The 25,733-nt window shown below is 38.5% G+C and overlaps 2 protein-coding genes across 8 annotated transcripts in view; both read left to right on the top strand.

The window, feature by feature from the left end:
- SPAST (spastin) overlaps positions 1 to 6,127 on the top strand; it is a 40,349-nt gene extending 34,222 nt beyond the window's left edge. For all 5 annotated transcript variants that reach the window (XM_074818307.1, XM_074818305.1, XM_074818304.1 and 2 more), the window contains one exon: positions 423 to 6,127. In XM_074818307.1, coding sequence (XP_074674408.1) covers positions 423 to 545 — 123 coding nt within the window. In that variant the 3' untranslated portion in view covers positions 546 to 6,127. The remainder of the gene's footprint in view (positions 1 to 422) is intronic.
- Positions 6,128 to 9,169: 3,042 nt separating this feature from the next.
- SLC30A6 (solute carrier family 30 member 6) lies at positions 9,170 to 25,462 on the top strand. Of its 3 annotated transcripts, none has more exons than XM_074818308.1 (14): positions 9,170 to 9,253; positions 11,896 to 11,982; positions 12,602 to 12,686; positions 13,667 to 13,709; positions 16,312 to 16,377; positions 16,800 to 16,880; positions 18,128 to 18,163; positions 18,991 to 19,085; positions 19,874 to 19,922; positions 21,857 to 21,976; positions 22,266 to 22,368; positions 22,674 to 22,721; positions 23,396 to 23,464; positions 24,944 to 25,462. In XM_074818308.1, the coding sequence occupies exons 1-14, from the start codon at positions 9,251 to 9,253 to the stop codon at positions 25,439 to 25,441; spliced, it is 1,383 nt and encodes a 460-aa protein (XP_074674409.1). In that variant the 5' UTR covers positions 9,170 to 9,250; the 3' UTR covers positions 25,442 to 25,462. The 3 variants fall into 3 exon arrangements, with proteins under 3 accessions (XP_074674409.1, XP_074674411.1, XP_074674410.1); XM_074818310.1 differs by lacking the exon at positions 9,170 to 9,253 and adding an exon at positions 9,663 to 10,110; XM_074818309.1 differs by lacking the exon at positions 9,170 to 9,253 and adding an exon at positions 9,663 to 10,246.
- Positions 25,463 to 25,733: the final 271 nt, after the last annotated feature.

Raw genomic sequence — 25,733 nt, 5'->3', positions numbered from 1 at the left:
GATAATAAAAAATAAGGCAGACTTTATGATTACCCAATGTTAGTTTATTAAAAACAGTCAATACCGATAGTCTTAAATTACAAGACTCTTGCATCGGGTCATAGAATCACAGAACAGCCCAGGTTAGAAGGGACCTTGAAGGATCATCTGGTCCAACTTTTTGTGGGAAAAGAAGCCTAGATGCAATTGGGCAGGGTGCTAGATAATCTCATCTTGAAAACCTCCAGCAGTGGGGACTCTACCACCTCCCTGGAGAGGTCGTTCCAGAAAATGACTGTTCTCACTGTAAAAAATTTCTTTCTCATATCAAGATGAAGCACTCGTAGAATATGCTTTGTTAAAAGTGAATACTGAAGTACTACTTGAATAAACTGAAGTACATAAACCACTTGTGATCTTGATATCTTTCACTTTTTGTATAGATGAGAAATATCAAACTGTCAGATTTCACTGAGTCTTTGAAGAAGATAAAGCGCAGTTTGAGCCCTCAGACCCTGGAAGCATATATTCGCTGGAACAAGGACTTTGGAGATACCACAGTGTGAAACACTGCTTGAAGTCAAAGAAAGTGCTGCCTAAGGAGCAATTGGTACACACTACTGGAAAGCAGCCAGAGTTTACAGGACTTTACAGATCTTTAAGTATCTGCATTAAAACTTGAGATTAAGAAAAAATTATACAATGTGAAATGTGTTCATCAAAGCCTCCTTGCCATTTAGTGAGGACTTACACACTGTAAGTAAGAGCACAGTAGGACTTGAGATAAGATTCCTAGCAATCCGATTATGGTTTGAACAATAATATATGTATTTTGTTTCAGCTAGAAGGCTCTGATGATATTGATCATTGGAAAACCTTTTCCCTATGTCATGTGTGTTGTTTTTTGTTTTTAATTTTGCCATGACATTGATGTCTGGCTTTCTTCCTTATAACTACTAACTTACAATTGGAGGTTTGTAAACTTTGGTTCAGTTTTTGATTTTTTTTTTTTTATCCTTAATGTGCCAAATAAAACAATTTCCCTATGCAGAGAGGAAGAACAGCATTGGGGAATTATGATAATTAAAATGTAAAAAGCAGCTGGTCTGTTATTATTTGTCTTTTTGTTTAGTTGTAATGTGACTGTATTGTTCACAGAATGGTTTTAAAGAAGACCTTTGATAGCAGAACAGCAAAAAAATCCAGCCCTATAAAACCAATTCAGACTCTTCAAAAAAAAAAAAATTACTAAATAAGGAAATAGATTAAGACATTCATTTACTGGCAGTATTTTCTCTTAACACATTTTGTAATGCTTCCATTTGTAGAATGTTAGCTTACGCTTATAGTGTACAACTTGAAGCCCAGCTGATGTTTGAGAGAGTAAGTGATGCTAATTGTCAAGTTTAGAAATGACGCGTTTCTACTCTGTATCTTGGTCTGTTTAAGATAATTGAAAGTAAAATTTCCATTGTGATAAATTTTTTTAATCTACACATGTAAGCATTAAAATATGAGGCTACATGTTTAATACATGGCACACATTAATGTTTTTATAGCTTTCATATGTTTTGGTTTATATATTAAAGTATGAAACACTCAGCTGATCTGCTTTTTTAAAAAGAAAATGGATCTTTGTACAAATACTTGTTTTTATTATATAAATGACAAGCTATTAAAAAAACCCACTTAAGTGATAGCCTTTAAATACTGTAATAAAGGAAAACATCTTTGCCTTTACTTCTAAAGGCCTGACATCTTGTTTACAAATTCTACATGGATTAAACACTGATGTTTGCAAGGCAGAACACTAGTTCCTTGTTAGAGCAGGTTTGTGGGGGTTTTTTGTTTATTTTTTTCAAAAAGACAACTCTCCCAACTTAGTGATATTACAAAAATGTATATTGTTTACAGTTGTTTAAACTAAATCAAGTTATAAGCTTTGTTTGCTTTTGGTCTTAACAGAAAACTTTGGTTTTAATTTTTCATTTAACTTATTTTTTTATTGGTAGGAGTAAGTCAAATACTTCTGGGACTACTCACCTGAAAATTGACTATAAATAATATATTATATATATATGAAAAAACCCACTAGCTGGTAGATGCAGTGTAAGTATAGTAATACCCAGAGAGGACTCTGTGCTCACTGTGTAGTATTGAGTACTAAATAGCAGAAACTGTGTCAAAAGTTTTGAGACACAGAGATGCAGTATGTTTGGGATTCTGTTTTTTTGAACCAGAGATGCTTTTAACTGATCTTAAGATTAAAAGCAATTAAATAAGAGAAGATTGTGTTACACTAGTATGCCTTTTAAAATAGTCTAACCAAACCACTTCCAGCCTTCTAAGAGTATGACTCTCTCAAATGTATGTCTGTTGTAAATGAAATGTGTGACTTCTGTTCCCCTGATTCACTTTACTGGAGAAGTGAGAAATGCTAAAAGATTTCAAGGTTTCTTAAATCTCATGTATTGTTTACTTTGCCTTAGTTCTGCCTTTAGTAGACCATCTCTATTGTTGGAGATTCCTGGCTGACTTCATCCATGTTTGTCATAGACTTTGTAGTGCTAAGCATGAATATTACTGTTTTATTAGCGTCTGCCAGATAGCTAAACAGCTAAGAAAGGTCCTTGATCTTCCTATTCATAAAGCTTGTAAGCTTTCCTTGAGATCCTTTGCAAATGAGAACTTCGAAGGTAACACTTCTGGTTTTGAGTGTTCCTAAATATTTGTTATCAAACTCTCTTTTTCTCCATTTAATTTTGAGGAATATACTGGTATTTATTTCAAATACATACCTATTGGCATGTGATGGGTACCTGAAATGTAGAAGCAGAAGTTCTCATCTGCTAAAACACCACCAGTATGCAGGCACAAAGGGTCCGAAGTCTGAGCTGCTACTTCAGAAAGAAGAGGGACGGACTAGCCCTTTCACTTGTTTGTACAACCCGTTCAGGTCAAGAGACTCTGACTGGTACCACTGCTTTTTGGTTATCTATTCTGTCCTGATTGTCTTCTGCATAATGGTTGAACAACAGCTCTACAAATTATTTAGAACACATAGTGAGAACTCAATTTTGTTCTGCAACATCACTTTGCCCCACAGCTGCTCGATTTCTAGCCCATGACCAAGTGCTGTTTGGTTCATAAATCACCTTTAAATGTCTTTGTTATGCTATTTTCTGAATAGTGTGTTTTAAGAATAATTCTGTTCCCTTTAAGCATTATCTCGCATCTTCTGGTTTCTGGTTTGACATGTACTAAGTCTCAGCTCAGTGATTTTCATCTATGTGTTGGATTAACTGTGTATAAAAGCAGATCCAAAAAAAACCCCAACCCAACCCCAAAAAACAATCAACACCCCCCCCCCCCCCAAAAAAAACCCCAAATACCCCTATTTCCCAAATCTATAGTATTTTATATACAACTTTGCAACTGTATTTACCATTAAATCAGATTATGTTTTAATACTTGAATTAGAATAGGATAAGCAGGACAGCAGCTTGGATGCTTTTAACCTTTGCAAACATTGGCATTACATTAGCTCTCTAAACCACCTTATTTTCCCCCTGAATCTGCCCACTGCTAATGAATAAGTGACTTGACACACTTTTTTGAGGTTATTAGGAAGCAGCTTGTCTGGCTCACTGCAAGTGTTTTACTGTCTTAAAGTGTAGCAGTTACTGAAGGGAGGAAAAAACAACCCATGCCCCCTCTTTTTTAAAAACCTTCTTCATACATCTTTGTCTCTTTTTATCAAGTAGGAAACACACCTTCCATCTTTCTACATGTTGGAAGAACAGTGTCTCCTCAGGCAGCGGGTTGCTGCTTCTGGTGGCATAGCAGGAGGGAAAACTCAAGGACTGTGTGATGCTCTTTCTCCTTAAAATGAGAATTTGTCATGTGTTACGATGTTCCCTTTACTAATGTTGACTTTTCTGTAGAGTACACCAAACCTGTACAGGTTCTCTCCTTGAGGCTAAGAAAAACAACACTGAATATTAAAGTTAAGCCTTAAAGTAGGATATTTATGCACATCTCTCTGTCCTGTTAGTTTCTTTTACAGAGTTCAGTGTATTAAAAATAGGCATTCTGCCCCTGTGATGTCTTGCTGACTATTTCAGAAAGTCAGTTGCTATACAGTTTTGTTGAATATGGCCCTGCAACTTATTTTATGTAGATAACAAATGTGATAGTAACACTTTCAAATGGAGAAGAATGGAATCTCTGAACTGAGAAGGAATTTGTTGTCACTGCACTAATTGGAGGCCATTGCTGATTTCACTGTTAGATACTCTCTCAAATGTTTTTAAAATGACAGTTTTTATACATATAACTTTCTCAGACAATTAACCTTACCTTCTGGTGTAGAATAAGTGGTATTTTTTCTAAACAAGCGGGTTTTAGCACTGGTTGGCACCTGCTGCTAAGTCCATCTTGTGAAATTTAAGTACTTTGTACTGTGAATACTGCAGTCAGATCTGCTGGCCAATTTAACAGAGATGTCTGTTCTGCAACCAGTATGGAAAGCAGTGTTCTCCTTAGGGCTTCCTTAACAACCAGTGGTGAAACTTTGTGCCCTAGATGCTTACGTTGCTTTCCTCCCCAAGACATGGATAATGTATAGCTGTGCCCAGGACATGTTTATGTAGCTGCTCCAGTGCTTTAGCGATGCTTCTGCATGTGGCAGCTTTGGGAGGTGGCAAGTGCTATCGTAGGTTACAGATCTTCATTCATTATCTGTGGTGGTCTCAAGCTTTTGTGATGTTTTTAGTGTTGGGGTCTTCTACCAGATATCAAAAATGGAATGAAAAGTAGCAAGCAGGTAGTGAATGCAACTAGTTATCTCGGTCATTGTGCTAATTAGAAGCAGTTGCTGATTTGATTGTTAGGTTCTCCTGAGCTGCTATTTTAGTGTTGAAGGATGTTGTTTTGCTTGCCTACATGAATTTTCATGCATAGGATGATCTGCTGGTCATCCTAAGAGATGACCAATGGATCAGTTATTTTCTTTTAGATTTTTTCTTTAAATATTCTTTTCAATATTTTTTCTTTCAAATATTGTAACTATAGTTCCACAGGATGAGGAAGTTAAACTGTTGCTTCCTGCAAATACAAAATCATCTTCTGAAGTATGGAGAAATGTGTATTGTGCTTCTCCTGCTTCTTGTGTAAATCGTTAACTGTCTTAGAGTGGGAACTGTTTACTTTGTCAATAACTACCTCCAGAGTTTGGCAATAATTGGCAAGGTATACACTCCTGTAGTGGATTAAATATATTGGCTAAACACTGTGGGTTCTTCAGAGTTTGATCTTTTGATTTGCAAATTCCTGACATCATGTCTGGAAACTGGCGATCAGCCTTGTTTTGCTGTAAGATTTTCCTTGCCTTCATAAGACGCACTTCTTAAATCCTGATTCAGAGAAGTGGCTTTGAGGAAAAAGGTCAGCGTTCTTTGTAGCTGGTTAACAGAGGTTCTTCTAAGATGCTAGGGGTGTAGCCTCTCGGTTCTGCAGGTTTTTTTACCATTAGAAGTGGTGAAGAAAGTACTTGAATACTCACGCCTCTCAAAGGTACTGGAAATACAGAAACTGGTTTTGCCACATGATGCAAATTTTTATTCATGTGAAGGGCTAGTCAGTATTTTTCAGAAATCTGGATTAAAGTGACAAAAACCAAAGGTGGAGACAAAACACTATACCCTACCCCTATTAAATATATTGGACAACTCCAGTCTGGGATGGGGTTAATTCTTGTATTTTGTTGTTTTGAAGCACTTTTGTTTCACTGTTCTTTTAAGAATGTTTTCTGAAATGTTAAACACCATTTTATTAATAAGCAATGTAAAAAAGCATGATGAGCAGTCACATAGCTTTAGCTTCACAATAAAATGTTGCATTTGTCCTGTTCTGTATTCTTGTCTATTTATCAGATAAAGTGTCCAACACTAAGAGCCTTTTCATTAAACCTGAAGCTAGTTTAATTGCTGCTGGTTTAAAAAAAAAAAATAAATCAGGTGTTGTATACCACATGATGGAACAATAAATATGTAAATACCTCATTTAGTTTCTAAAGGACGTAATTCAAGTTCTTAAAACTAATGTAAACATAAGTGCTACTGCCTAAATAAATGTGCTGAAACCTAAAGTGTGTGCCTATCCTCCTATCCCTAGTCTTGCTAAATCACAGTGAAAACAAGGAGGTTTCACATAATTATTTCTGGTTGTCATGGTGAAGTCCTGAAAATAGCTATTTGTAGCCAATTGATATAAAAATGGCACCTTTTCTTTTGCTGGGGGGGAGAGGCCTGCTATTATTTTTGGGGTAACAATCTAAATTCTTCACTTATCCCCATCTCCTTACTGTTTGTAATTCTTCCTAGCCATTGTCTTGAGGCTGCATCTGGACTGCTAACAGTTGCTGGGGCTTTCTGTTCTTACAGTTATGTCCTGAAGATTTTTTTTTTTTTAAAAAAAAGGTTGTATTAGCATAATTTTAATATTACATTTCTGGCAGCATTGGGGTCTCTCAAAAAGCAGCCATGACCACTGCCTTCAACATGTCACTGTATCTATCACTGTTAAAGCAAGCAAACCAAATACAAATCAATGGAGCCATCAGGGAAAAAACCCCAATGTTTTGGGCTGAATCCTAAGAGCTATTACTACTTCTGTCAAGCATTAGTTCCTTGGGATAGGAAGACACCCTTGTCCATGCGGGATAATTATCCAGTATCTCTCTTTGGCTGAAATGCCACTACTTGGAGGTAGATTCTGAACCACTGAAATTATTTCAATTAGCAATTTTGTGTATAGGTTACAGATACTCAAACAGGCTTTTATTCTTGTAGAGGAGATGCTCAGATAAATGTAATAAGGGCCTGAAAACAATATTCTAGCGTTTGCTATGTTGAAATCTACAGATTATGGACTTGGCAGCATAGCCTAGTCTGAAGTATGTTAGACTAATTAAAATAAATCTTTCCCCATTCCAGCCAAGATGGTGTGAGATGAGGTTCTGTGCCTAGTGTCAGATACAGGCGTATTTCGGATGAAATCTGTTTATTTCTGTGTCTTAAAATATTAAGTTTGCCAAAAAAAGTAAGAAAAATTAATTTATAAGTTTTGTGTTCGTTCGGTTGGGTTTTTTTTCACTCAAGCCATCTTTTTGCAAATTTCCAAATACTTTGTAAACTTGTGAAATCCAGCCTGTTTCCTGCAACAGTGCATATGGCTCTGGAACAAACAGGAGTTACACAACCTTCTCTAATTCATTTTTTTTTTACTCTGTGTAATGATAATACAGAAAATATTACACAGTGGTGAAGGCAGAAGGACATAATTTAACTAAAATCCATCTCTCAACACATGCGAGTGATTTACTGGTGCTGTGGTGTAGCTAAAAGAAAAGTGGGCATTTCAGAAGCCTACAACCAACCTAATGAGCAAAGTGTTGTTTTTACCACATCCTTTTGAAGATTCCCTTTTTTTTTTTTTTTTCAAATATATATTGCAAATACATATTGCAAGCACAATTCTTTCTAATAATGTAACTTCTATTTTCAAATCTCATTTTAGTAATTTCTAAAAGGCCTCAAACCTGCCTCAGTTGTAAGACATCCTTGAAGGCACTTTTGTCAGCTGTGCTATTAGCTGCTGTATTCTGTGAATTGTAGAAGTGGAATTTCTTACAACTAACTGTTTTCCTCTTTTGGGAAGAAATATGCTAAGATATGAAATAATCAAAAAGTCTGATAATGTGTCAACAATGAAGTGACCAAACAATTTTGTATTTGTAGAGCATATCCTACAGATAAAATGCTACCCCTGTGGTCCACCTGATTTCTGACTTCCTGGATAAATTTGAGTGGAGGCAGCAGCTGCAGCCTGTGGAGAGTTTATGTATCACAACACTGTGGTTGGGATTCTGTTACCTGTCATACAAATGGATTTTTTTTTTTAAATCGGTCCCAAAACTACTTCTGTACACTGGAGAAAATGTCTTCATTACAGCCAACAACTTAGAATGAGCAGGTCTCATGGAATACATGACCAGTCCAGTCACTCCCAGCCGGAGTCAGCTAAGTCTTTTGGTGTGTTTCACAGAACAGATGACATGCAAATAACTTTTTTAACGACTTTAGCTATGGTCACTGGACAACTGAGTAGCCCATTAAAAGACCAAAGACAGGGCCATGTTACAAAAGCTTGTTTCAAGTATCTTCCTAGGCACAATAATCTGTTTTAATAAAGTACCTAACTTCAATTTTTATTCCTACCTCTTTTCACCTATTTCCCAAAGGTAGTAGTAATACATAAGCTGTCTTACTACTAAATCTTTCTGTACATGAAATCCCATGCAGGTGTTTTGTAACACAATTTTCCTCAACAGAGCTATCCTAAATACCATAAAAACTTCAAGTTCTGTATTTTGTTCCTTCTGACAGCAACTATTAGGCACAGTTTAGTGCTCTGCTAGTCAGGTTATGCAAGATTGTTGTCCCCATGTTCCAGAGCCTCAGTACTAGCGGCCACAGTACCTTAAATGTGGCTGTTTCTCCTCCCCCAAAGTCCACTGTCTGCTTCCTACCGCAGCAGGCTTTGGGCTGGGGTTAGGCTGGCTGTAGGCCGCTCTGCCGAATCGTAACGTAACGCTACCCGTCCAATGTTTTAACACGTTCAGAGCGGCGGGAGCCGTTCTCAGAACTTCAGCGCACGAGGTAGTGATTACATTTCCACAACAGCGCTCCTGAGGCTCTGAGAGGTACCGTCCTTTCCAAGTCTGGCACACTGCTGGAGAAAAAATCCACTCTGAACCATGCGTACTCACGAGGGCCGCCTGTCATGATTTTAGGTGTATTTTTGTATGGAGGAAAAGGTGAAACAAAACCGTCCTTGCGGTTCGGAGTACCGTGACCACCACGACGGGAATCCTCGCTCTCAATTCTCACAGAAAACGGGCAGAACTGCCGCGGGGTTTCATACACAACCCGTGTGGCCCAAGGGCAGGCGCTGGGACCGGGCCGGGAGCGAACCACCTGCGGGTCCCGGGGTGCTGCCTGCGGGAAAGGACGGGGCGAGAGGAGGGGGCAGGTTCTCCGCCGGCTGCAGGCCCCTGCACGCTACGGCCCAGGGCGGGCGCCGCTTCCGCCATACGTCACATCCGCTGCCGCGCGTGGCCTCACGGGCCTGCCCGTTGCCGTAGCGACGGAAGCCTCCTCCGCCTCTTCCGGCTTCGCATGGCGCCGTCTCTTCCGGTGCGGGGAGTAATATGGTGAGTGGCCCCCGCCGGGGGAAGGGAGGGAGAGGGCGGGAGGGAAGCCGCGCGTGGGAGCGGGCCGCGGAGGCTGGTTGGGGCCGTCGCTCCCGGGCGGGGTGGGCCTTGCCGCTGCTGCCGGCGCAGCGGGGCTGCTCGGGGCAGAGCGCCTGAGGCCCGGTGCCGGCCCGGCCTGGAGCCCGCCGCGCCGCCGTCCCCTGCCCCGCCCCGCCCCGCTCCCGGCGCGAGCCCCGCCGGGCTGGCGGTGACGTGGCTGCGCGCGGGGGTCCGCCCCGCCCCGCCCGGGCCGGGCCTCCGCCGCGGTCAGCCGCGGGCGCTGCAACCCGTTACCGTTAGCCGAATGCCACCGCTAGCCAGCCGCCCGCCCGCCAGCGGGGAGGGGAGGGGAGCTGGGGGAAGCGGCTCTTCGCCAAGGCGACGGTGCCCTGGGCCACCTGTGGCGAGGCGGGCGCGGCCGTTAACGGCTGTGGGGCCGGGAGGAGCGCGCGCTGTGGCTTTCCGTGTGTGATTCCTCTTCCCCCGCCCTCCCTCCCCCACCGGTCCGCGGTTCCCCGGGCAGCGGTGGCTCTCTAGGGCCGCGGTGGGCCCCGGCGGCTGGGCAGGCGCGGAGCTGGGTGCCGGTGCCGCGGGAGGCTCCTCCGCCGGAGGGGCTCCTCGCCCGAGTGAGGGGCGCCCGGCGCTGGAGCGGAGCTGTGGCGAGTCTCGGTCTCGGCTTCAGTGTTTTCATTCTGCACCGAATCGGCTGGGGAAGTGACATTCGTCCCAGGGCAAGCAGGTTATGTTGCCCCTGCTCCCACCCGTCGGGGCAAGCACGGGACTGTTAACTCCGTGGAAACACAGGGCTGTTACTCCTGGTGCGTATGGCTTGTGCCCCGAAGAGGAAAAGTTGTTCTTCCAGGAACGACCACCGTGTGTGCTTGTTCAGTTGGGTGTCCAAACGTTCCCTTTCTATGCTGAGCACAAATACATCGACATCAGTATCAACAACAGGTACTGTCACCTGTTGGCATTGTTGGAGCAGACGCTCGCACCCATTGTAGCAACACTTCTTGTACAGCTGCTCCAGCACCGCGTGGGGACCTTCAGCAGCTGCCGTATGGGGTGGCTGCCCTCCTGCTCAGCACTGAGGTGTTTCTCTCCGTTGTGTTGACAGAAGTTTAGAAGCTAGGGAACCTTTAATGCCAGAGCACAACATCTGCTGAATTAGAGCTTGCTTTCAGGGGCGAGCTATGGCTAGTGTGGGTTTGCACGAGGCTCTCCTCTGTGGTACAGAATACTCGGCATCCTTCGGGGAGCAAGGAGGTGTGGCACGGTGCAGCCTGGCAAGGGGACACAGTGCTAACGGCATGGGGAAGCAATGGGTGGGTGCCAGGGCGATAAAGCAGCCTTCATAAGCAGGCGGTCCACTGCCTGTTTGAAAAGCTTTCCAAAGTCCTCTGTCAGCCTATATGTCTCTGTTGAGAAAAAGAAATCATCAGGTAATGATTTACTAGTAAAGAAAATAGCAAGTGCCAGCCTTTTGCCCCAGGCGAGCTAAACTTAGGATCTATAGTACTGCTTTTTAAATTCTTGGAACCAAGGCATATGTGTATTTCTACAGAAAATATGAAATACAGCTGTGTTGACAAACATGTCTGTAAGTTAATTGAGTCTGTTTTGGTGACCAGCCTGTTAGCGTGTCTTTTTGTCTTCTGCTGGCAGTTACAGATGTGATAGCTTACAATCAAACCTTATTTCATCTGGTGCCAAATTGTTGCATATGACAGATGACCCATTACAAGTCCACAGATTCCTACTGCAAATCAGAAGGGCTTTTCATGTGGAAAGCTTACTTCTTTATGGGGAGAATAGATTGGAGGACAACTAACTAGAAGCTTGGGCACTCTGAGGAAGGCGAGCAATTGGCATGGTGGTTGAACTTTTCTGGTAGTCTGCTCCCTGTCACACTTCCAGGAGAGCCATGTAGCACCCCCTCTCTCCTGTCTCTTACATGCACATATGTCCTCTCCACCCCAGGAAAGAGCTTATCTGCATGTTGCTGGGAGGTAGGAGAGGGGGCACCTACACTGACCGCATCTGCTGTGCACATTTAGGTTAAGCCATAACTAAGATTGCTTATATGTCTCATCATGTTACTGGCCTTCTGTCCACCACATTACAGATGATACCAGCATTGTTTTTATTTCTTCGATGGGTTGTCATTTTTATATATATAAAATATATATATATAAAAACAGTGTTTTCCTGTTTAATAAACCAGTTGGCTTTGGGTGGGAAGTGTGCTTTAATAAAGAGAAATGTTTGTGATTTCAGAACATCTGTAGTAGTTGTATTTAAATAAAAGTAAAAACCCCACACTTTAAATGGTATTTTGGTATGTTTTCCAGTAATCTTGAATTCTGGATTATATCTAAATGAAGCTTGATTCTAAGTCATTCATCTAATATAATAACCATGTAAGATGGTTACCAAAAATATTGTTGTGTTTAATGCTTATGGGTTATCTCTAGCTAACAAAAACCTCATTCTGAGTCTTTGGTATAAGTATGAAAATAGTTCATAAATGAAGATTTCCTTTTTGATAATTTAAACTATGTTTTAAGTAAAATTTTTAATTAAACTATTAATTTTTTTTTAAGGGGACAATACACCTGTTCCGCAAATCACAGAGATCATTGGTTGGAAAGTTAACACATGAATTTAGGCTGGTTGCAGCAGATAGGAGGGTAAGTATTTATTTTAAAAAATGAGTAATAATTAAAAAAACATTAGCTGTGATAAGTTAAAATACATTATTAACTTGAGTATATTTTGAGAATTTTTCTTTGAAGTTTTCTAGCTGTGCTTAAAAAAATAATATCCAGCTGTGAAGCTGGATTCCTTCTTGTGCATTGTCCTTGTCAGTGTTCTCCAGAATTGTACTTCTATTTAATGCGTTCAGCAGAACTGTAAACTGAATATGCATAGATGTTTTGGGGACCTAAGTTGCAACACAAAGAAAGGAGCCCGCTAATACAAAGTTGTACAAGTCTGTCTTCAAAAGTCAGATGGTGTGTGCTGTAATAAAACACAAATATTACACACGGGTGATTTTTTTAGTTTAAAAAGGTATTTTAAGCATGGTGCACAGACGCTATTCATAAAAAAAGTTTTGAGACAATCTACAAAGTTAAAAATAGAATATGGGCTTGTTCTGCAATGAGTTGTAAATTTTTGGGAGGGAGGAGAAGCCAGTTCTGCTTGCATGAGGAAGTACTGCAATATTGTTTTTTTAAAACCAGGTAGATATATTTTTGTCTTGTAACTTTTGGAAGATGTAAAATACATACTTATTCTCATCAACAGTCCTGGAAGATCTTGCTGTTTGGTGCTATAAATTTAATATGTATTGGCTTCCTGCTAATGTGGTGCAGCTCTACAAACAGCATAGGTAGGTGGCTATCTCATACTGAAACTACAACCAACTACCATGTGTTTCTTAGCTTGTGAAGTTCCAACACACTAAAAAAGCAAAGTTCAGCATGTAATGGAATTGGGTGTCTGCACATCCAGGTTTGGAAAGTGATTCCTTTTGATTTGCCACAGTTTAGAGTCATTTTTCACAGGCAAGTGTGGATGGTGACAGTCCTTCAAAGTTTGCAAGGTTTTCCAGACCTGATAGTTGTTTTCTTCCTGTCGTACCCTCTTTATCTTTTAAGACTGCAAAAAAGTAGACTTTTAAGCTAGTCCTCAAACCTGTTCCTTATATAAGTAGTACCAGTGACATATAGAGACCCGCACTTGTGGTTGAATGAAGACTGTAGTGTGTGACAAAGGCCTTCTCTGATTCCAGGAGTGCCCCTTTTCAATATTTTGCATATCTTCTACTTCTGTACAGGGGCTCCAACGTGCTTCCTATCATCCATACTGAAAGTAGAACGCCTCTTCCCATCATCCATACTGAAAGTGGAAGGCCTTACATTTTTAATTTGTGACACAGGTTTTCTTGCCGTTTTGAGATGGGTCAGAGAAGCAAAAGAAGTAAAAAATTCTGTTGAACCTACTTTTCACTGCAATAATGCACATTAGAGATCTCTTACTTTGGTGGATGATGTATTACTGGAAGATCTCCTGACTTTTCTGTATTTAAATTCTTAGTCACAACTTAGTCACGAACTTAATACCTTTTGTATCTGGGCATTATTACATGCTTTATTAGAATTAGGATTGCTATAATCAACTTGTTCTTGAATTGAAATATATTGGTATGTTTAGGACATTCATATTATACACACATACAAAAGACAGACTCTATCAGCAGAGACAGTTTATGTAGATAGAATATGGAAAAGAGGCACAACAGGGACTTAGAAGAAAACAAGTGATTTCTGCATTTGAAAACTTATGTTTTAATATTTGCTTTTTTTGCAGCTTTAACTGCTTACACATATTTGACAATCTTTGACCTTTTCAGGTGAGTTTTCTTCTCATTTAGTCTTACTGTTCGTTTGTACCTGTCTCTGTATGTTTCTACACATATAAAATTTATTTAGATACAAACATATGTTTAGAGTCATCAGTATAGAAACACTAACTGGTTTAGATATAGCTTAAATGAGTATAAAATTGAACATCACAATAAATAGATGATGAGAAACTGTAGCTTTATTGAGAATGACTAGTGACAAATCAGTTCAGTCATGGATTTCTCTGTGCAGATGCATAACAACATAAAGCAGAATCTAGCATCAAACTGTTATCTGGTGGTTCACTCAGAATATTTCCCTAATGCCACAGGCGTTGGTTCTGAAGTATCACTCAGTTTTAGCATCAGGAAACAAGGAGTATGTAATCCTATTTCTATTTCAAAATATTTCAAGAGCTAGATCCCATACGCTCTTCTAATAAGATTGTTAGATGTTTTTAGTATTCTTCCTCTTTCCTAGAAAAATTATATTAAAACTAAGTATGAAAGTTCTGAACATTTTTGATAATATTGATAATACAGACATGAAATATATTTGATTCTTATCTGAGCTGCAGGTTGGTAGCACACTAGCTTATAAAAGTTAGTATCGATAGTACGGATCAGCTATCTGTGGTCTGTTTTGCCCACTACATACTATAGCTTATCAGACTGATAGTAAAACATTTATAAATAACAGCAGCAAACATGCAGAAAGGAAAATGAATGATTGATACAGGCACAAAAATACTTAACTTGATCTGTGACTGCATTAGAATTGTGATATAACTTTAATGAATGTCGTATTTCTCTTAGAATTTTGTATCTGCTGAGTTTTGTCATCTTGACTCAAAGTACTTTTTTCACCTTGGGGAAAGTTTTGATGTTGTATTTCATATTTGTGTAGAATATTACTTTTTTAGTTTTAGGAGAAGATGGAAATACCCCTGGCCCTCACATAGTAGGTTAATGAGGGGATGGACTAGAAGACTGTTCTCATTCACAGCAATTTGTTAAGAGATTTGATTTGCTGTAAGGGGGAACAATGCTCAGTAATTGTGCTGCAAAAATCAATTTCTGGTTCTTTCATTTTTGTCAGCTTCCTGGTCATTTGTAATAGTCTTACTGAGTATATGAATTTACTATTTTGTATATGAGCAGTATTTTCTCTGCTTTTGCTTTTACTCCACACAGCTGTGGATCAGGTTGTGAGGATGTGATTGTTCAGCAGCTGTGGGGATGAGTTCTTGATCCAGTCTGATTTAACATTGTCATTAATTAAGAAAGGGCTACGTAAAGGCACAGATGGCACTGAAGCTGGGTGGGTTCCAGTAAAAAAAAATTGTCCGAAGGGATCGACAGAGGAAAAATAGGCAGAGAAAATGAGACTCATCCTGGAAAAATTCAGGCTAGTACCACGGGGATAAAATAATTGCAATTTCAGGCATTCAATATGAAAGAAAAAGTTGGAAAGAAAATGGCAAGAGAGACCTGTGGCTGTCAGTGAATGGCCAGTTAGATTAGAGCTTGTGTAAATGAATGCAACCAAAAAAGGAAATCTGTTTTGGCCATATATGTAGACAAATTACACTGTGGAAAAGAAAGGCAATACTTGGCATAGCCTGAGACTCCATAGAATCATAGAATTGTAGATTGGTTTGGGTTGGAGGGGACCTTACAGATCATCTAGTTCCAACCCCCGTGCCATGGGCAGGGACACCTTCCACTAGACCAGGTTGCTCAAAGCCCCGTCCAACCTGGCCGCTTATTCTAGAGTGCTAAATGGTATGTCTCTAAGATTTTAATGGAGAGTTTTCTTCACTTTTTCACTGGGATACAAAGGAAGTGACACAAATGTGACAGTCCTGTTGTCTTGCTTATCGCATTCCTTCTCATTTAAATGGCCTCTCTCAGGTTACAGTATTTCTAGGCAAGTTCGTAAAGCACATGTAAGAAGAGCATTTACTGGGTGTCTAGTTTGATATTTTCATAGGCTTTTCCTTTGTACTTATCGTTACTATGTGCGACATTACTATGTGTGATACCAGACAGTAGTAAAAGGATTTTCTCAAACCACCTTTACCTGTTGGTCAGATTCTGGGGTACCTGGTCCCATGTACTCCAGGTCCCTTTCAGAAAAATTCGTGGAGTGCATGCAGATTAAACACCAGTTGTGCTGTTTTGTGTCAGGGCCTCAGTGGAAAAATGCATTGCATTTGGAGTTACGGTAAACTTGATTTAAGCTGAGTGATGTTCTATATTGAAGAAGGTTGTTGGTAGCCTTTGTAAGCGCAGCATGCCATAAGTACAGCATTAGGCTGTCTCCCGGTGTAAGGAATTCGACCAACTACTATTCCGCCAAAATTATTTGCTGCCCTTTTAATGGGAACAGTTGAGACATCACCGTGCAGTCTCAGTTTTATTCCCAAGCACAACCTTTTTGGGATTCACTGGAATCGTCATTGTGACAGTGACAGAGGTGCTAAGTTCGTGGTAAGACATGGTTATATTCATCTGTTCAGTTCTGATGGCTGAGGTGTGTATTTGTAGATTATCCAGTTTCTAAAGGCTGCAGTTATTTATCATAGTCTAATTCTCCCCCTTTTTTCAGTTTGGTGACATGTCTAATAAGCTACTGGGTAATGATGAAGAAACCCAGCCCAGTCTATTCATTTGGGTAAGTACCAATAACAAGATCTAGTCTTTGATAATATAACATTTGATACATTCCTGACTGTCACTGCCTGTATCCCCTAACAGCCATGACTAGTATCTGTCTGTAAAAGAGCCTAAAAATAAGGAGGCCCAAGGCTCATGCTGTAAAGGACAGTTACAGAATAGGGGAGGAGAGGAAAGGGGAAGGACAGGAAAAAGAGTTAAGAAGTGCTTAATTTTCAGCTGCATTTGACAAGTGGAGTGTTGGCTTAAAAGAAATTGAAAATAATGCCTATTCCATAAAACTTCCAGTTTCTTCCCATCTATCTCCTCTTGAAAGAATTGGAAATAGCAGGTCTGTCCTGCTGGTTCCCACACAGTCCAGAATGAATTTGATGTATTGTTCAATGTTCAGTCTTTCTAAACTTAATTCTCAAATTTCAGGTTTGAAAGGTTTGAAGTTCTAGCTGTATTTGCATCTACAGTTCTGGCACAGCTTGGTGCTCTTTTTATACTGAAAGAAAGGTAGGCATGTATACCATTTTCTTTAGTTTTTCGTTCTGTACGAAGACATTCCAGATTGAGCAAAAGCACGCACATTCTACAAATGCTATCTGTAGAGAAATATTTTAGGAAAAACTTCAGATTTTTTAAAATATTGCTAAACCTTACTGCTCACTTATATTGATTACACTACATGTAGACTTTAGATCTAATGATAGGATTGATAAATGTAATTAAACAACTTTCAAGGAAAAGACTCAGTGTTCTTAAGAATCATATTTTCCAAAAAGTTAGGTATTTAATTTAATGCATTTCCCTATGCATCTTAACTTTTTTAGTTCATTAATAAATAAAAATTTTTTTCTTTTTTTACTTCAGTTACTTCATGAAGTAAAGCAACTTCATAATATATTAAGGATCTGAATGTTTAAACTGTCAACTTCATCAGTCTCTCAAAATTTGCTCAAGCATTAATTTGACATACCATCTATGCTTGGAAGCATTTGTATTTCAGGAGGTTAGCCTAAAAAATTATTTTCGTCTTTAAAAATTAAGAGGCTTTTGTTAATATCTGGAATTTAAAACTGGGGCAGCGTCTTCCATTTTTCTATTCAAGGGCTCTATTTTCTTTGTAAAGAGCTATGTTAACAACTTAGCAATTTTATACTGTAGGTTGATCTGTTGTACTGACAATATACTGGAATGTATTCTAATAATGACACACTGTCAAAGCCTCCAAGTGTTCAAATGTCAATGTTAGGAAAAACCCCAAACTTATCATAGGTTTTTCTGTTACTGATGATGCTCATTTCTTATTTTACTGGTGGGTAAAAAAAGATTTGTATCTCTACCACGGTATCCAACATCTACTTTATTTGGCCTTGCTTAGTGAGAGGCTGTAAGTCAGGGATTTCAGACTTAGTTTGTTGTGATTACTGTTGTGTGGCAGTAGCAGTATTTTTTGGCATGTTCATTTACAAGCATCTTTTTATTGTGTAGACAACGTTCATGGTAGCTATCATGTATGTGTCACAATTTGAATATAGTTGGAAAATCTAAATTACACCCTGCTTCATTTCAGTGTTAAATGCTTTCATCATTTATAAGAACTGCTGTGCTTACTTAAGCAAGTAATTTTTTTTTGCAGTACCGTATCTGTCAGTTTTTGTTTATGAATGGCAGCTAATTCTTCAGAACTGAAAGAATATGCTTCAGGTATCAAGGTTTTATTGTATGAATATAACTCAAATTTTCAATTATTTTTGTAGTGCAGAGCGGTTTCTGGAACAACCTGAGATACACACGTAAGAAATTATTCTGACATGTAAATTGATAGTTTTTTCAGTGTCCCTTTGTGTTTCTGATTCTTAATCTAGCATGTGTTATTTATGCAAGTACATTCAATACCAAATTGGTTTTGGTACCTTGGCATTTGTTTCAAACTATGTGCAAGCTGTACTGCAGTTTATTCAAGGTACAGCTGAAGTGTAGGTACAGCTGAAGTGTAATGCACATGCTCTCTTAAGTAACGATTTAACTACATATTGCTGGTTTTCCTAGTTTAGTTACTCTCGTGTCTTATGGAGTCCTCTAGGAGGCTGGTATGTTAGGGGGAAGGATGCTGTGATCGTTAGGGAACTGAAGCAGTTGCAAAGATGATGAAGACTATAAAGAACATGGGGAAAGGAGAAGAAAGTGTTATGGGTCAAAAGATTGGGACACGGGGTGTATGGTGAAGTTGTTTTCCTAGGAAAGGGTAGGGGCATAGGGCATAATTCCATAGGAAACTGTGCTTTTTTAGCTCTACTGCTGAGGGAACAATGTATTTATACCTTCAAAGGACAAACATATACATGTGTGCATAGATGCAGTTAGTTAAGAACTGTTACTCAACATTATGAACATGTACAGCCTAATGTGATAACACTAATGTAAAAAGTTCAGTGATCTCATATAACTCTTAAAATGATAATACGCTGCCAGTTATTAAGCATTACACTAGTTTATCTTACTCTTGTTTTCAGTCTCAGTGAAAGATACCAAGCAAAGTATTTTGCTAGTGTTGCTAGTAATTACAGCTTGATTTCATGTTTTGTGATTACGTGACAATACTTTTTGTTTTTCTCCCTAGGGGGCGACTGCTGGTTGGTACTTTCGTGGCTCTCTTTTTCAACTTATTTACAATGCTTTCCATTAGGAACAGGCCTTTTGCTTATGTCTCTGAAGGTATGTGATAAATTAATCTATGACAAGAATTGGGAAAAGATTTTAATGTTCCTATTTTTATCAAGGTATAACTTGTCTGGTAACTTTCTTAGCTAGTGGGTATATATTACTATTACCTCCATTAATGTAACTTCATGCAGTTTAGGATTGCTTTTAGGGCTCTCTGAGTAGTATGTAGTCATTTATATGATACGAGTATAATTTATATGATTTATATTATATATGATGATATGATTTATATGAGTATCATTTATATGATAAACATGATATTATCATTTATATGATAAAGTAGTATGTAGTCATTTATATGATATGAGTATCATTTTAATGCTGAAGTACCCTTTATTTTCAACCTTTTGGATTCAACCAGTGAAGGTCATCTGACAGATATCAGAACTTTGAAGACATTTTATGGCTATGTTAATAGATTAAAAATAAATGAATGCAATAATTCTTAACAGCTGTCTTACCTGGGACTTTTTCACTGTGAAGTAGGCTTGCAACCATTCCCACTAAGTGTAAATTGTTTATAGTTAAAGATAATTATGATTGTTATAATCTGCAATTATATTTGTATTTAATCAGTTCATATTATTATGAGATGGGCATTTCTCTTACTGCCTGGAAAAGTCAGACTTTGGGGTTTTTTTTCAAGTGACAGTGAATCTGTTGAGATACATTTATTCATTCACAGTGTATTGCATTCTTCCCTTAAAATAAATCTTTAAGTGTACTTTAAAATGGATACCTTTACTCATAGTAATTTTATTACCTTCTTTCTTTTGCAGCTGCCAGCACAAGTTGGCTTCAGGAGCATGTTGCAGATCTTAGTAGAAGGTAAAGCTCTGTAATGTTTTTCAAAATTGTTAACTTCTGGAAGGCAGTGGGGTTTTTTTGTGTATAATAATGATTTGGATGGGTATTGAAGCATAAACTGTTGTGTATTAGAGCTTTTAAAATAGCTTTATCTACTGTAGGTCTAGTGTATGAACTCTACAGCAAATATTGCCTTTCATATTTCCCAGATACATCAATCTGATAGAAATACATCTTTCTGCATAGCTTCCCCTTTGAATGTGTTCAGTACATTGTATGTAATTCTCCTTGGATGAGCTGAGGTAAACTAGCTTTGTCTTGTACAGACTTGCACTGCATTTCTCAACAATTGTTACCTGAGTGATATATTTTGTAGTAATTTGTGTTTATTTAATCTGGGGGGTGGGCAAATGACTTGGATGGTTGTGGTTTAAATGTGATATGTGAAACAGGTTACTCGCTGTAACATAGCTATGGAAACTTCTCACCTGTCCAGCAGGAAACTGGAAAGTCTGTGTCTTCCAGGGGCTGGAGCAGTGTTGCTCATTCATCTTGTCTGTTAACTCTCTTGCTTGTCTTGGATATCTAAATGTGAGATAACATTGTTTGCAAATAATTTTGTCAGATGTCAGAAACGTTTATTTTGAGCCATACATGTCCTTCCAAGTACTTATGCTGTCAGTATCAAAATAAGAATGTTAAACCATATTGTATAACATGTTAAGTATGCTGCAGAGCCATCTGTGTCTGCATGTTGTGTTTTTTGTATACAGTTGAGGAAAGCAGAGAAAGCTGGCTTGTTAAACAGAAGAACTGATTTTATATGGGTATAAGGTATTACATCTTCAGACCCAAATTCTGCAAAGCGGCTTTGGAAGACTAACAGTAGGGTTGCCCAAGTACCTGGAGTTTCAGTGTAGAAAACCACATGGATAGCACTCACAGGCACTAACAGACTTTTTCGTTAATGATGTGGTAACACAGTGTTATGGAGAAGGACACAGATGGGTAACTTGAAGGGCTCCCAGATTGAGAGTCTAGAATCACTACTGGGTTTTGAGATAACCGGTAGACAATTATGCCAACATTTAGAAAAAATTATTAAATTTAGTTAGTATGTATACAGCTATTTTGGATCTGTTCTGTGATGCAGTGCTGATTACAAAATATCTGCACCTGTATGTAATTATGTTGATTGAAATTCTTACAGGAGCAGACCAGCACATGATGTCTAAACATAGGTTGGCTCTAAACAGAGCAACAAAACATTCATGTTGTCTTTTCCTTTAAATTTTCCAATACGTGACACGCACTTACATTCACTGGGAAGTACAAAAACTCTTTTCTCTCTTCAAGCTCGCACTGATAAGAGATAACTATAAATAAAGAACTTTTCCCAATGTTCCCTCATGGGTTTTTTGGTCTCCTCTTATTCAGCTGGTCTCCTCCTTCCTTTCAGACTCCATGAATTAGTTAGATTTGGCTAGTGATATGCAACACCCCCCTCTCCAAGACTTACATGTATGTAATAGCAGTATTTGAACCTGTAAAGTACTTGTGTTGGATACAGCCGACGCAGCTAGCTATGTTTACCAGAAAAAAGAAAGTAGCACAAGATATGTCTTTTAACATGTAGAAAAGCTGTATAAAGATTAGTGTAGTATAATGTTTTGTAGATGGGAAGATAGACTTAAAGCAAATTTAAGATGCAAGAGGTATTAGTTTCGGATATCATAATGTGATGTGGATCTAAACTTGATTGATTTTTGCTGATGTCAGACTGTTACAAAACTTTGAGCAGAATTAGAAGGGCCTTTTCAGTCCTCAGAGACATCATTTGCTGTGACTGCAAGGTGTATTTGAAGTCAAATGCTGAAACAGTGGGTGTAACTCTTTTGGGTTTTGAAGTAATGATGAACAGCTAGCTGACAACTGCTTCTTCTGTTTTGTTACAGTATTTGCGGAATCATCCCAGGATTGAGTAGCATCTTTCTGCCACGAATGAACCCTTTTGTCTTGATTGATATTGCTGGAGCTCTAGCTCTTTGCATTACATATATGCTCATTGAAATCAAGTACGTACAGTTGTTTTAAAAAAGTAACTCTTTTTGTATCCAGTGTATGGAAAATTGGATTGTTTTTACATGAAAGGAATGGTCTCATCAAAAGCTGTATTTTGTATGAATGGGATTGCAACTCCATGAATTGGAATCTTTTTTCAAAGCTGTATAGTTCAGATGAGATTAGTATATGTAATATTCTGTAAGTGTATATAAATTAAAGGAATGAAAAAGAATCAAAAGACAATTCTTATGCCGTTCAAAAATGTGAATATCTGTTTTTCTTTAAAATTGCTCTTTCTAGCAATTATTTCGCTGTAGACACAGCCTCTGCTATAGCAATTGCTTTGATGACGTTTGGTACCATGTATCCCATGAGTGTCTACAGTGGGAAAGTACTGCTCCAGGTAAGGCAATATCACAAAACAAGATTTTTTGCTATTTCAGTTTTGTTAAATGTCCTTATTTTTTTAAAAACATAAAATCTATTTAAAGCTTTTGACTAGGAAGTGTTCCCAGGGGAATTTGTGATGTGATAAGAAGTTTAAGGGCAGTAGAAATATGCATCATGGAAATAATAAGAATTTCTTGTTTAATGCTATTAGTCTCCTGTGTAGGTAGAGCAGTCTTAAAGGCTCTCTTACTTAAACAGGGCCAGTTAATCTTTATTATAACTTTTTCCTTCTTTTTTTTTTAATTCTTTTTCTTAAAGACAACTCCACCTCATGTGATTGGCCAGTTAGATAAACTTCTTAGAGAGGTAAGTCAGTGTATAATAACAGGGTCTAATATAACACAGTGTGCACAGCTAACAGTCCATAAGCATTCAGGAATATGAAGAGTTTTTGTTAGTAGTCCAAGGTGATTGCTAAAGAATTACTTTTTAAATATTATTTTTATAATATTAAATATATATTATTATTATATATATTATTATTGCTAAAGAATTACTTTTTTAATATTAATTTTTAGCTGCATGTAGTAAATGTGGATCTTGCTATCTAAGATGAATAGTGTTATTCAGGTATCTGGAACAAAACTGTTAAAGTAGCGCAGGCTGTTGTTTTTATTAACCAAATTTGAGCTACTGTTGAAGTGGTTTACAAATGTGAGTGGGGAGAGGAAAAGGAATACAGGCAGCTGTTGACTCACAGCATATCGAGTTGAGAAAATATTGCAATTTGGCGTCAAGAGTTACTTGAAGTGAGTTACTTAAATGCACTTTTTTGATGGATTTGGATGTTTAAGGGTAGCAAAAGTACAGTAGATAAGAATTAGTGGCATCATTAACAGACATTGTCCATTCTGTGTGTGGAAGCTTTATTTCACCACTGAAAATGCTGTATTATTCAGCTATGTGTAAAAGTACATTTCTAAAAGGATTTGAAACATTTCTGATTTATTTTCATATTTCTGGATGTTTGTCTAAATTAGGTTTCAACTTTGGATGGTGTCTTGGAAGTTCGAAATGAGCATTTCTGGACATTAGGTTTTGGCACTTTGGTAAGTTATGTCTTTATTGTCTTTTTAGCCTTTAGAAAAGAGTTGTCAGTTACTAGAAATTTATTTGAATGAAGTAAGATATTTCTTCTGAAATCTTAAATATAAAAAAAATTGATGGAGTCAGTCCTTGTGATTTATTGCAAAACTTCTCTTCCCCTGTCCTAGATATTTTTTTAAAGCTTTGTTATTGGTTAATATTTATGTATACTGCAGCTCTGGATTAAAGCATGCATTTTGCAGCTGTGGAATTTCTTTTGTATTTTGGCAGTGAAGAAAACCCCAGTTTTCTTCTGTCTGAAAAGACATTTTTCGAATAGCGTATTCGTGTAAATTATCTCAGAAGGGAGAAAAATAAAACTGTAAACCATCAGGTACCAAAGGTCTACAGCAGAATCATGTTTTCAGCATTTCTGGGGAGAGGGTGGAAAAAACCAGCTACCGTTGTGTACTGATGTTCTGTACACTGAAAGAAATGAAGGGTTTTTTGTGATACAGAATGATCACACAGAACTCAGTGATTCCTAAGTTGATGCAGGTATGTTGAGACAGCTGGAAAACTTAGACTTAGAATTTTTCTCTACTTCTGAGTTCTTCCAGTATGCTACCCTTCCTAAAAAAAGGAAAGAGGCAGCAGCTCTGACTTGCTGATGTGAAAATAGCTTTCAGTTTACTATTCTGCCACCCAAAATACTGGATCACAGCATTGTTGGATTGATTACAGATATTTAGAAACCTTTGTAAGCACATTTACCTGTTGGCATCTCCCAGATTGTAGTAGAAACTTCCTGAGACCTGGGTATGTTTTCAGCTGCACCATCTGATGTAAAAAGGGCTTATATAGCACAAGCTGTGAACCATATCCTTTATTAAATAGGAAATGAAAAAGCCTGTGAGGGGTTCTGTTTTGTGTCCTGTTCCCTTCTGCAGCAGTAGTTGAAGGTAAATGAGATGGTGTTACTGAGAGGAGGGCAGGGACAGCCCACACTTATACGCACGTCCAGGAGAAACTCTTAGTCTGAGTTCCACAAGGGGCATTGCCTCTGTTCTTGCTAATGGTCCCCCTTTGAGTGTGTCTGCCATGCGTGTTGTCCTCTTTCTTGCGCCAGCAGCACAGTGATGACGCTTTTCCCTAAACTTGGCATATGGAGTTTATCTGCACTTTGTTCTTCTTTTGGGCCACTTTTTTCCCTGCTGTTTTCTTTCCTGCCATCACATTTTGTATTTTATAGATTGGTTTTAAGACTCACTTCTTCTGAATGATGATCTTGATATGTTGATAAGAGATCAATGCATTAGGAAAGATCAGTGTGTATCCTAATTATGGAATTACTCAATAAGTTTCTCAATTTAGTCAGTGGTCTCCACTGCGAAAGGTCTTTGCGTAATTCTCTGCAGGATAACTGATCTCTTCTTGACTGCATATGGAGAATCTTTATCAAAGTAACAGTTAACAGCCAACTTATTTTTATCGCTTTCTAGGCTGGATCGGTACATGTCCGAATTCGGAGAGATGCAAATGAACAAATGGTACTTGCCCATGTCACTAACAGATTATACACATTGGTCTCTACCTTGACTGTTCAGATTTTCAAAGATGACTGGATCAGACCTACCTTATCATCTGTGCCTATTGCAAACAATATTCTGACCCTTTCGGATCATCATATTATTCCAATGCCATCTTTGAAAGCTGCTGATAATTTGAACCCTGTTACATCCACTCCAGCTAAGCCCAGCAGCCCACCGCCAGAATTTTCTTTTAATACACCAGGCAAAAATGTGAGTCCAGTCATCCTTTTAAACACTCAGACGAGGCCCTATGGATTGGGCTTTAATCATGGATCTGCACCCTACAGCAGTGTACTCAATCAAGGATTTGGAATACCAGGAATGGGAGCAACTCAAGGATTCAGAACTGGTTTTACAAATGTCCCAAGCAGATACGGAACAAACGCTCGTGGTCAGCCCCGACCATAATAAACACCGTTATTTATTGTACTTAAGGGTATTGACTTAATTCTTTTATTACCCAATTTTTATAAACATTTGGAATGTCAGATCATTCTAAATGGCTGGGAACAAGTGCATTGTTCATATTCATGAAATGGTTAAATTGCAATTTTATTCTTTGCATCAGCAGTAGCCTGTATAATGCCACAAGTATTTTCCAGACTTACAATACTTTACAGGTAGTTTTTATAGAGTATCTGTTTCTATTCAGCTTTTTATTCACTTTTCTTTATTTTCCCCAAGAATGTATTGAGATATA

This window comes from Strix aluco, chromosome 3, assembly GCF_031877795.1.
Source record: "Strix aluco isolate bStrAlu1 chromosome 3, bStrAlu1.hap1, whole genome shotgun sequence".
Classification (NCBI taxonomy): domain Eukaryota; kingdom Metazoa; phylum Chordata; class Aves; order Strigiformes; family Strigidae; genus Strix; species Strix aluco.
The sequence above is the reverse complement of the archived record's forward strand: the minus strand, read 5'-3'. Positions and strand labels throughout refer to the sequence as shown.

What these genes read in the sequence shown, in the direction of transcription:
- SLC30A6 (XM_074818308.1), top strand. An exon ending in TATATGCTCATTGAAATCAA is followed by an intron (nt 21,977 to 22,265) that starts GTACGTACAGTT and finishes TGCTCTTTCTAG; the next exon opens with CAATTATTTCGCTGTAGACA. An exon ending in TAGATAAACTTCTTAGAGAG is followed by an intron (nt 22,722 to 23,395) that starts GTAAGTCAGTGT and finishes TGTCTAAATTAG; the next exon opens with GTTTCAACTTTGGATGGTGT.